At 57.5% G+C, this 11,805-nt stretch overlaps 1 protein-coding gene across 1 annotated transcript in view; it reads right to left on the bottom strand.

Moving 5' to 3' along the window:
* Nucleotides 1-9,725, bottom strand: part of COL18A1 (collagen type XVIII alpha 1 chain) — a 30,806-nt gene extending 21,081 nt beyond the window's left edge. Inside the window, exons 1-2 of the mRNA XM_042874644.1 lie at nucleotides 9,667-9,725; nucleotides 9,508-9,584 (exon numbers count right to left, since the gene is read on the bottom strand). Coding sequence (XP_042730578.1) covers nucleotides 9,508-9,584; nucleotides 9,667-9,677 — 88 coding nt within the window. The 5' untranslated portion in view covers nucleotides 9,678-9,725. The remainder of the gene's footprint in view (nucleotides 1-9,507; nucleotides 9,585-9,666) is intronic.
* Between the last annotated feature and the right edge of the window lie 2,080 nt (nucleotides 9,726-11,805).

Below are 11,805 nucleotides of genomic sequence, written 5' to 3'. Positions count from 1 at the left end.
CAGCGGGACAGACAGCGGGACAGACAGCGGGACAGACAGCGGGACAGGCACCCGGCAGCAGTGAGCAGCAGCAGAAAGGTGGCTCAGCAGCTGCACCCAGGACAGGGACACCGATATCCCCAGCGCTGCACACTGTCCCTATCCCAGGGATCCTGCAGCATCTTTGGAACAACACCAAACACAAATTCAGTCCATAAAGGCGACGTACATGAGCCCAGCCTTCCAAAACCTGGCAAAAGGCAGTGCTTTTTGCAGGGGAAAAGGACGCTCATGGTTGCAAGGTATCGCGTATGCCAGCAGCTGCTGAGGCTGGTGACGCAGGTGGTGGCTCAGGGAGGATGCAACCCGCAGCCACACAGCACCGCCGAGACCCCGGGACCGCAGCAGCGTTCCTAAACATTTACTCATGGAGAGACAGAAACTTCCTCCCAGCGAATTCCTCGATAAGATAAACCATTAAAATGTCACGACTGCCTGGGGGAGCGATCAAATCATCCAGGGGATAACAAACAGCCTGGGTGCACCACTGCAGTGGGATACACCCAACCCAGGGCTCCCACACACCTTCAATGAGCATTGGAACCGAAGTGCCCTAAGCCTGGCCCACGTGTTCCCCCTTGCGACCCTGGCCACGGGGTCATTGATGCCCACCAGGGCATCGGGGCTACTCACTGAGGAAGTGTCTGCCAGTCCTCATGGGAAATATGCAGACTATGGCAGCAGGCACGGCAGAGCTGACACCAAGCAAACAATCTCCCCTCCATCCTCCCCGGCGAGACTAAAAATACCACCGAGCCGCTTCCTCCGGGAGCAGCACAGGACGGGTCAGGTCCCAGCAAAGGCACCATGTGTTGACCTCGTAACTCGTTACCCAGCCCAATCGGAGGGCAGCAGTATGCTGGCAGCTCCCTTTTTCTCAGCACATCCCGCAGAGCAGGCTTTGTCTGCTAGGCGGGGAGCAGGCCAGGGGGCACCAGCTCTGCTTCCCATCACTGCGGGGCCGCCCGACAGCCAGGAGATAAGGCAGCGGGAGGCGAGGGAAGGAATGTGCCCCCTTCCTGCCCCCATGGCAATGCATCACCCTGCAGACTAAGTGTTCCTTGGAGGGGGGGGAAGGCACAGAGCCCACCCTAAGCCACCTCCATCCTGGTACTGGTGTGCCACACTTTACCACCACTGGCAGACTTCCTCCTCTGAGTGAGAGCATACAGCATTGGGCACTCCTCTGCCCTATCCCCCCAGGAATTCCCAAACCACAATTGCATTCCTGGAATTCCTGCAGCCCCCAGGGAGGTGCCGGGAGCATGGGGGTGATGGGAGGGTGTTGGTTCCCAGCTCTGCTCTGGACAGGGCAGCCAGGTGCTGTTTTCAGACACCTCCTTACCTGCAAATACAGGGCACAGGAGCTCTGCAGAAAGAGGAGCTTGGGAACCAACTTGAAGCAAAGAGCAATGCTAAGCTGTCGAGAAAGATCTGCCTGGGTAGGGGCTGGCCAGGGCTCAGACAAAGCCTTCCAGTGTTATGAGGAGAAGGAAACACAGCCTGCGTCTCCTGCAAGTGCATCTCCAGCACACAGCACCTGAAGGGCACTGTGTCCACCCTGCCTGGGATATCTGCATCCAGGTCTCACCCTGCAGCAAAGAACCCTAGGCATTCCCTTGCACAGCCAGGTGGTGGGGAGCTCTACTCTGCCAGGCAACCGGAGGAAAAAGAAGGCATAGGGAGGGCCTGACCCCAGAGACCACCTTTCAGTTGCCCTTGATGTCCACGCTGACACCCTGACACTCAGGGGCTTTGTGTGCCTCGAGCCTCAGGGCACTGCTAACAAGGCTCTATGCCCTTCCACCTCTCTGCACTCCTTGTACAACACCCCATCTGTGCTGTTGGCTTTGGCATCTTTTTCCCAATCTTTCACAAGTTCCCACCAAGCTGTGACATCCCGCCTCAGCAGCGCATCCCTGTCCCATCCGGGCTGCCAGCCCAGTGCAGGGTCACCACACTCCACACCATGCCCTGGCATGGCTCCGGTACTGCAGCGAGATGCTGGGAGCAGCCTTCAGCAGCATCACCCTGCCCTTGAACCTGCCCTGCCACACACACCATAGGGCTCAGTGCCTTGAAATGCATCTGTCTCGTGGCAATGTGATGCCAGTCAAGGTTGCTGCCTTACAAGAGGGTCTTAATTGAAACTGTTGAGGATGTCAACCAACATTTACAGACATTAGGATGAATGGCATCTAATGGGTCTAATTTGCTGCCGGTTGCTCCAGCCTGGCATTCCTGCAAGTACGTCACCGCGAACCTTTATGCATGGAAAGGGTTAAAAACACAAAAAAGCCCCACACTACAAACCAGCAGGCATGCCTGGAGTGGGGGATTAGAGAGAATAGGGCCATTTCTCAGCACTGACTATGGCAACATAAATAGAAAAGTAACATTACACTGGAGCCGGGGCCCTTTTGCCCCGCTCTGTCCCTACAATGCCACCATTGTCCAGCTGACAACTGGCAATTTTCCCTGTGTGGGGCTGACATCCTGCAGGCTGGGCATGGCGCTGGGGGACCGCCTTCCCCTCATCTCAAACTGTGCCCCAGCACAGCCAGGGGTACCCGCAGCACCGTCACCATGCACCCCAGCATCGGACAGATGCCCCATTGCATCCCATGCCGTGCTGCTTTCAAAGTCCACTTGCAGGGCTTGACTTTGCAGGGAGCAAGGATGGGAGAGCAGCAATAAGGCAAGCAGAGGGATGTGGCATTTTCCCATTGTGAACAACAGCACGGAGCAAGCAGAGGGCAAATGCGGGAGGCGGCTGCGCGCCCCAAGCACCACAAGCAGCTGCTCCGGGATTCTTTCTTCTGCATTTTAATTATACAACCACTCAAGTTTCTTCCTAATGGGAATGCTGAAAACCAGTTTTTCCTGCAGCAAGGCCAACTCCACAAACGCTAGCAGTGACCTGTGAAAAAAGCCCCATAAATCAACATGGCAATGTCTTTCCCCCCCCTCCCTTGCAGCATCACCACTACTATTTCACTGGTTTTTTTCCACTGTTTTAGCTTTTTTTTGTTTTTGTTTTATTTTCTGAGTTTATGGTTGTTGTTTTTTTTCCAAGGAAAGCATCTGTAAGTAAATAAACCACTCTGAAGACTCCACAAAACCACCTTCAGCACCGCAGCATCCCTCATGCCCACAGCCACGTGGCTGCTCCTAGGATGAGGTACTCCATGTGGAGCAAGCAAACCCCAGACTTCCAAGCAAATCCCAAACCTCCCCTCCTGGCTGCTGCTGGGCAGCAGACAAAGGGCGCTGAATTAGCAATTCCCCAGTGAGAGCTTGGTGCTGCTAGAGCTGAAAAGAGAAAAGGGGGAGGGGAAAAAATAAATAAATAAAAGAGGAAGGAAAAAAACAAAACACCAGCAGAAAAGTTGACGTACACAGGAACTGGCTGCGGGACTCCATGCAAGATGCAGCGTGCCCGCTGAGCACCCAGCCCAGCAGCGGGGAGCACCCAGCGCTGCCGGCACAGAGCCCAACACACCGTAGTGGTGGTGCTGGGATGTGGTGCAAGCAATAAGAACAGGCAGCAGGACAAAGGGCGGGGGAACGCAGGGCAGGAGAAAGCCCGGAAGGGGGCCGCGGGGAAGGAAAGGGAGCACACAGCAGATTGCAAGGGGACATTGTTATTGGCCGATAATCCGTGCGGCAGAGGGTCCTGAGCACAAAACTTGGTCTCAGCCTGTTTAGCTGCCCGGAGATGGGAATTCCCCAAAAGGGAAGGCCACGGCCAGCCTTGAGGCTCAGGTGTCAGTCTGTCCCCAGCTGCAGGGTACTTGGACAGACCCTGCTGGCCGCCCTAGCATGCAGCACGCATCCTCTGCCCCCCGCTTCCAAACCCTGTTGCTAGGACACTCGAGGCAGCAGAAATACAGCGCGGGGCGGATTAGCGTCTAGACTGGCTGACCTCTCCCTCTAGGTAGCACCGGGGCAAGAATTGGGCCCCTGGCACTTTCCTTGGAGGAAAGGAAAAAGGGGGCTTTGCGCAGCCCCCAGAAGCGGGAGCAAGGCAGAGGGATGCTGCTGTGCCAAGTGAGCTACCTGAAGCCCATTGCTAGCCGTGGGCCTGCCCAGCAACCGGTGACAAAAGGGCCTTTCATGGAAGGGACATGTCAGCGCCACAGTTAGCAGGGGAAAGGGGAAAAAAAAGAGCTGAAAGAAGATTATTACCTCCAGCGCTGCCTCTGGGGGCTGGAGGCTGCGGGGCCCATGTACATGCAAACATGTACATTAACTCTTTAGGTTGAGCCCCGGCAGCAAATAGGGGATGGAGCGCTGCTTCCCATGGCTGCCTGCCATAGGAGCTGGTGGCCTGAGTCCTGCAGAGCAGTCACCAGGTGTGGCAGGGTGGCCAGAAGGTCCCCAGGAGGATGGCTCTGGTCCCAGTGCAGAGGGAAATAAGGCTCCCTGCTGCCAGCCAGCTGCTGCAGGTGCAGAGCATAGAGTCGTAGACTCGTAAAACAATTCAGGTTAAAAAAAGACCTCTAAGATCATGTACTCCAACCATCCCCGATAAGCCCACTCCCAGCAAGGTCTTCCTGCCAGCACAGCTACGTTCTTGCCCCAAGAATGAGAGAAGAACCTTCACTTTCACAGAGCAACCAGCTCAGAAATATCCCTCCTCCGACTCACAAAAGTGCATTTTGGGGATATGTTTCCATTCTGAAATAGAATCATAGAAACATAAAGGTTGGAAAAGACCACTAAGATCATCGACTCCGACCCATCATGTTGACTGACCACATCCCTCAGTGCCACATCTCCACAGTTCTTGGACACCTCCAGGGACCAGGACTCAACCACCTTCCTGTGCAGCCTGTGCCAATGCATTAACACTCTTTCTGAGATGAAGTTCTTCCTAATATCCAACCTGAACCTCCCCTGATGCAACTTGAGGCCATTACCTCATGTCCTACGGCTCCAGCACTGGACCAGAACCATGGAGCCAGCAGGGAGTAAGGCCATTTTCCTCCTGGTGATACCAGGTGCTGCACAAAGGGAAGCAACCCACTCCCTTTGGGAAGGCAGAGCTGCAGAGAACAGTGCCTTGGCTCCTTTCTATCATCTCCGTAGCCAGAGATACAGGAATTTGCTACACAGCACCATCTTATCGCGTGGTGCCCTGCTTGGAAACCTCCTCCAGGAGTCTGTGCAGATCCCATCCTCCTCTTGCAGCCTCTGGTTACATCGTCACACCAGGCTGACAATGGCACCTTTGGGCTTATCTCGTGGGGGTGGCAGCACTATAGCCTGAAGCTGATACCCCTCTGTGGGCTTGAGATGGCGCACAGTGGGGCTTTTCTCCTCCACATGCCCAGGGTGAAATCCAAAGCCAGCAGTGCATTTTCCCTTCTGCTGCTGTGCCCAAGGAGGGAGCGCTCCTGGTGAGACCTGGGCTCCCCCAGAGCACCCATCCCTCCCTGCTGCCTCCCAATAGGTCCCCGGAGCCACTGCGCCCTGTGCCAGGGGTGCCTGTCAGCTCCTTATCTGGGGTTATCAGAAAGGTGCCCCTTATCCAAAAGTCAACAATCCCCGGCTCAATCAAGTTACAGCCTAATGAGGGAGGTGGAAAAAAAAATAACCTGTTTAACTGCAGTGTTTACTGGAGAGGAGGCAGGTGGCTCACTTACGGACTGTAAAACTGGAGACGGCTTCAAGGGCATCTGGGCAGGCAGACAGAATGATGATGGGAGATTGCTGGGGCCGCCCCCAGGTGCTCTGCTGCTTCCCCCCCTCTCACAGCCTAGCACAGGGCCAGGGGAGCAGCCCCATCTTCCAGTCCCAGGGCCCGGGAGGAAGAAACCAGCGGATGGAGCTTGGGAATATAACAAAAATACAATAAAAGTCACTAATGACAAATTTCCATCTAAAAGGGGCCGGGATGCGGTGCCAAAAAAAGCAATAAAAATTCCACCAGAGCAACCTTTTTAAGTGCAAACGGGATGTCACAGAGCAGATGTTGCTCACTGAGAGCCCCATTGCTGCCCTCAGTCCTCTCCCAGACTCCCCTGCTCTGACATTTCCCCCCGTGCTCCCAGCCCACGCCGACACAGCTCTGAAAGCTCCCAATAACCGCGTAAATGTCCAAACCAGTTCCTAATCCCACTTAGCTCCCTGATTCAATTACATTCTGGCAAGAAACACTGCGGGTCAATCAAGCCCTATGCTGAGAGCCAAAAAACGCAGTGCTACCACACACCTTCCTACATCCGCACAGCCAGCACCCCACAGAACAAAGGGGTGTAGGGCAGAGCTGGGCTTGCCCCCCGAGGGCTGCCTGCAGCCCAGGGATGCTCTTAGGGTTCCCAGCACTTCCTCAAACGCCACCAGATACTCTGTAAGATCATTAAAATGCTTTATTAATCCCATACCTCTGGGCTGCTGATTCACATCCGATGCTTAATCCTAGATGTCTCCTTCAGCACTTTGAACTCAGTGGCTTATGCCAGAACTCATTCTGCACTGGGGAAGCTCTCGGCTTCTGGACAAGACGCGACGCGCTCAGTCAGGCCGCCACGTAGGGGCTCAGAGCATCACTCCGAGCATAGCACAGAAGAGGACTGTTTCCCAGCACTAGGTGCCTACTTTTGGGTTTTGTTTGTTGTTTTAGTGCCTGGCAATAGCCCTTGCAGGGCTGTTCCCCCGAGTGCCTGTCCTCTCTAAGTGTTCAGGCTCACTATTTCAGCAGCGCCTACATCGTAATGAAATAAACAGTGTAAGGAGACGTTCTTGCTGCTGCGGACCAAAACAAATAACAAGAGTTGCCAAAGAGGGGCTGCTCTTCAGGGCACAAACAGCACTGCCCCGGGGCTTGGCAGTGCTCGTGCCAGCAGCCACTGTGCCAAGGGCGTGTGCCATGGCCCCATGCATCCAGGAGGGCTCAGCTCCCATTCCCCCGCAGATATCTGAGATCCAGCAGGGCTGCAGGATGCTGCGGATGGATTGAGTCCAGCCCAGAGCCGCAAGACCACGGAGAAAGTCAGGGTCAGGTCGCTTGCTGAAAGGGAAGGGAAGATGAACGCTGCCTGAGAGTGCAGCACTACTCATCTCTTTTTACACTGAGTTCCCAGCTCCAAAGCACAAGGCACTGAGGGGCCATGAAGGCTGGCAGCCATTCTGCAGAGCTCTGCCAGCAGCCTGGGCAGGGGCTGGGTGCTGACAGGAGAGACACATGCTCCCTGTCCTTGGCAAGCCAGCAGATGGGCAACACCGAGGCACTTCTGCTCATGGGCAGCAGTTGGGATGCTCAATGCAGAGCTCCTTCTAACCTAAAGCAGCACCTGCTGGTGCCACCTGCGGCACGCTCCTCACCCAGCCCTCCTCCTTGTCAGGAGAAATTCCTCAAATAATGTTTGCGAAAGCACAGATCCACCTGTCAGAAATCCCCACAAGCCTATGCCAAAGCAGTTATGTCACAGGCCATAAATCTCTTTGCACGGCACCTGCTTCATCTCTGAGGGCTCGTGCTTGTGAGGCACCCGAGCCATGGAGGCCAACGAGCCAGCGAGGACGGAAATACACAGAGCATGAGCTGCCAGCAGCATGTCACTCTGGCACCTGCTGCATTCAGCAGCACAAGAGACAGCTGATCACAGCTGTCCAGGTGTTGTCTGCTTCCTATCACCACCAGCTTGACCTCAGTGTTCTGGCCCAGCATAGAATCACAGAATGGTTATATTGGAACAGACCAAAAGCCCACCCAGTTCCAATCCCATGCTGAGGGCTGGTTGCCCTGCACCAGATCAGGCTGCCCAAGGCACCTTCAGGGATAGGAGCTCCAAAAATGGGATGGAAGCTCCTCATCACAGCTCCAACAATAATGAAGAGAAACCCAATGTACAGCAGGCTGCAGCATTGTCCCAATTTCCCTGCGTTCTCAGGATGGGACACGCAGTGGCATCCCAGCAGCATCCCTGCCCCAAACTCCTGCTCCATGCCACTCTGAGGGATCTCCAGGGGAAAAAAAAAAAGCCCAGCTCCAGGCAGCTCAGCTCCCAAATTGCAAGAAAGGCAGATAAACAGAAAGGTTATCTCCTCGCCAGGACGGCCTTCAGAGCAAACATTCCCGAGGAGCCCATCACAAAGAAGGGCTGGCAGAACAGGCCCTGCAGTCCTTGGACATTGAACCAAGGGGAACAAAAAAGGAAGGAAAAAAAAAAAAAAAAGTCACACTGAGACATGTTCAAATTCTTTAAAACCCGATTCGCAGCTTGCCACTGGGAGCTGGCCAAGTCAGTGGGACGAGACGGGCACTTCCCTGCCAGCCCTGCTGCTGTGCCTACCGAGTCTGGACAAAGTGGGGGGACCCTGAGGGCAGCGGGGACACGGCCCTGGGCCAGGTACAGCTCCGTCACCTGGAGCCAGGGTGGGAAGGACACGAGGAGCCATTTCTGCTCCAAATAGCCACCCTTAGAGCAGTGCCCAGCCCTGCAGCTTGACTGTGCTGGACACTCTCCAGAGACCTAAAATAGTCGATTCGGGATTTTGCATGGGAATAATTTTCTCCCTCTGGAGACGTCTTTGTTGCTGAGATCCCTGGGGACCCACGGCCCAGACAGCAGTGTCACGAGCCCAGTCTGGGGCGCCTGGAAAACCTCTCCCCATGCTCCCGGATGGGTTCCAGCAGTGCCAGGCATCCCTCCTGCTGGCTGCACCCAGTGCCTGCAGCGCAGCCCAAGCGGAAAGCTGTACCTAGACGGCATAAAGCCTCGCTCCAGCAAACAATCCACAGATTTCACAGCCCAGCATCTGTTGACTTCCAGCTCGCCCGTACCTGAGCAGCCTCCCACAAACTGGCGGCGGGATGAAGGAGGGGCAGCAGCCGAACCTCCCGACCTGCGGAGAGGTGGGAGCGCTCCGTGTGGGACACGGAGAGCCGCCCTCGCCCGTTGTGGGTCAGCGCTCACAGCGCTCGGCCGCTCCGCAAACAGGCTGCAGGCAAGCCAAGCCTCCCCGAGTGTAATGTACCGGCTCGTGCCTCGTGGGGAGGGAGGACTTGGAAAACTGAGCTTCATTCTGCGTCTTCGAGGGCGCGCGCAGCCCGGGGGGCAGCGGTTCCCCATAGGGCAGAGGGATCCCTCACGGCACGTCGGGGCACCGCGCGTCTCCCAGCGCTGCCCCAGCGAGGACCCGCGGATTGGGCACCTCCGGCGCACGGCTGTTCTGGGGCACGGAACCACAGAATCACAGGACTTCCCGAGACGGAAAGGGCCCATCAGAATCACCGAATCTTACTCCTGGGCAACGCCGGCCCTCCCGCCCCGCGGCCACGCGTCGCTCCCTCCGGCCGCTCGCGCATCAGACGAAGCAGCGGATGGGGCGCACGGGGACGCAGCTCCATCTACCCACCCCTCCACCCAACCGTTTCACACGGGCGGCCGCGCTCGCAGAGCACCCCGCGGGCACGGTTCCGGGACCCCCATCCCTCCCCTCTCGCCCCGCGCACGTTACCGGGCTCCTGGGAGGAGGCGGTGAGCAGCAGCAGCACAAAGAGCCCGAGCAGCAGCAGCAGCCTCCGCGGGGCACACCTGCGGGAGGAGAGAGAAGCACAGAGCACGCTGTCAGCCTCGACCCCGTCTCCGGCCCCGCTCCCCCGGCCCCGCCGCTCACCCCGGGCGCATGGTGCCCGCCGCTGCCGGCTATGCGCGGCTCCGCGCGGCACCTCGCGGCTCGGCCCGGCCCGGGGGGGGCGGAGCGGGACGGGGCGGGGCGGAGCCGTGGAGGTTTCAGCCCGCCTCCAGCCCCCGGTACCGGGCTGCGAGGGCCGCGTTGGGCGGAGGAGGCGCGGCTCGGTTGTCCCCGAGCATCCTCGACGTGCTCCGGTGCTCCTATTTCTTCTCTCTGCAGCCCCGCACAAAAAAAAAAAAAAAAAAAAGAAGAAAAAAAAAAGAAGTGCCACACCTCGCTTTGTCCTGTGCGGCACTTTGGTGCCCCGCGGCAGCGTGCTTCAGGAACGCGAGCCTGGAAACTTCCAGGGGATCCAGGACTGATGGCAAAGGCGGTGTCTGAGCTAAGTGAAATAACACACGAGGCAAAACCCACAACGGGGGCGAGAGTCTGAGCCCGGAGCTGCCTTTTGTTTGGGTGATCCCGCGTGGCCAGGGCTCTTACATTTCCCCTTTCCAGCCTGGATGCCTTTCTGCCAGGTGGAGGCTGCACTGCACTGCACCCGAGCCTGTGCAAAAGCAATACGTGGCAGCCCCGAGCCCAACCCCCAGGCTGCCATTGTGCATGGGGCTTTTGGGGCTGCAGGAGGCATTGGGCCTGGATGGTGCTTGGGAAACCTTGAAAACTTCAGCTGATTCGAGTGACTGGGGGAGGCTGAAGCCCACCATCACCCTTTGGCTGCCTTCCTCCCTCCCCATGCTGCCAGTAGGTCACCGTCCCCCCCGCACAGCTCTCCTCGCACCATCCTGGCTGCCACCGGGGAAGTTTCCCACCATAAAACGTCCTCCTGCTGCGCTTTCAAGTTGGAGAGCCGCAGAGGACAGATAATGAGGCTCATCTTTTCCCAAGCAAACAAGCGCTGCCCACCAGGGGGGAAGCTGCCAGGGAGGCAGCTCTTTCAAAAGCCAACCAAATGGAAACCATCAGCGCTTCCATGGCGGTGGTGCCCCAGCCCAAAGGGCCTCCTGCCCCGCAGGCTTCAGGCTCCAGCAAAGTTTTGGCATTTCTTCTCTCCACACGGCTCCTCCAGGGCCCTGCTGTCCCCTCACACCCCGTGCCTCTGGGTGGCCTCCGCATGGGCACCCCAGTGCCATCGTCTGGACGGAGGGGCTGTGCTGGATCCCGGCACACCGCTCTCAGCAGCTCTGCGGCTGGGATAGCACAGCAGCCAACAAGTGTCACCCTGGCAACCCTGCGGGATGACGAGGCTGTTTCCCCCTCCTTTCAGTGGAGAAGGGGGGTTTGGAAATGCCGATGTCTCCAGCAGAGCTCCGACACGCTTGGCCTGCCTCCGCCTCCTCCTCCTGCACGGCGGCTGTGAGCAGCAGCGTGTCCCAGGCTGCCAATGTCCCCAGCAGCCATGGCCCGTGTGCTGGCGCCTGCAGACCCCGTGAACCGTGGCTGCCAGCACTGCTGAGAGCCGGCTGCTTGAGCAGCGCTGCTGTGCAACGCAGCTTGTGTGGTGGAAGCGGGCGGGTGTCCTGGTCCTGGTGCCGCCAGGCTCCTCCTGGGGGGCTGTGTTTGGAGGCTGGGGAGCAGCAGGGGCTGTCGGGCAGTGAGGAGCAAGGAGGCAAAGCGCGATATTTGGCAAGCGGCCTTGCAGGAAAACAAAGGCTGAAGCAATGCAAAGAGAGCAGAATACCACGAGTAGCAGGATGTCCTGCCTGCGCCCGCCTGCAGCCCTTTCCTGAGCTGTTTGTTGGGGTTCAATCCCTGGTGCTGGGTTGCGGCCTGAGGATGAGGCAGCTCGGGAACATCCACCACGGTGAACCCTGCTGGAGGCTTTGCATTCTTCCCATGGGAAGAAGCAGGGGTCATAAACTCCCCCATAGGAACCCCGGGGTCTGTACCTGTGTGGGATGTAGGGAGGGTTTCCTGGGTTGTTCTCCATGGGGAGTCTGAGCAGCGAGCATCCAGTAACACACAAGGTATCAACATCTCACCTCTGTCTGCAAAAGGCATCCCCACTTCCAGAGCTGAAACACGCAGAGCCATGAAGGTGGGCGTTTGGGTAGGACCCAAGGAGCTGAGACAGGGAGTGGGGATAATTGGAAACCCAGATATCCCAGCAAAGAGGAAATC

This window comes from Lagopus leucura, unplaced genomic scaffold (assembly GCF_019238085.1).
Source record: "Lagopus leucura isolate 7727_CA_CO unplaced genomic scaffold, USGS_WTPT01 Super-Scaffold_100012, whole genome shotgun sequence".
Taxonomy (NCBI): Eukaryota; Metazoa; Chordata; class Aves; order Galliformes; family Phasianidae; genus Lagopus; species Lagopus leucura.
This window is presented reverse-complemented; position numbering and strand designations above follow the sequence as displayed.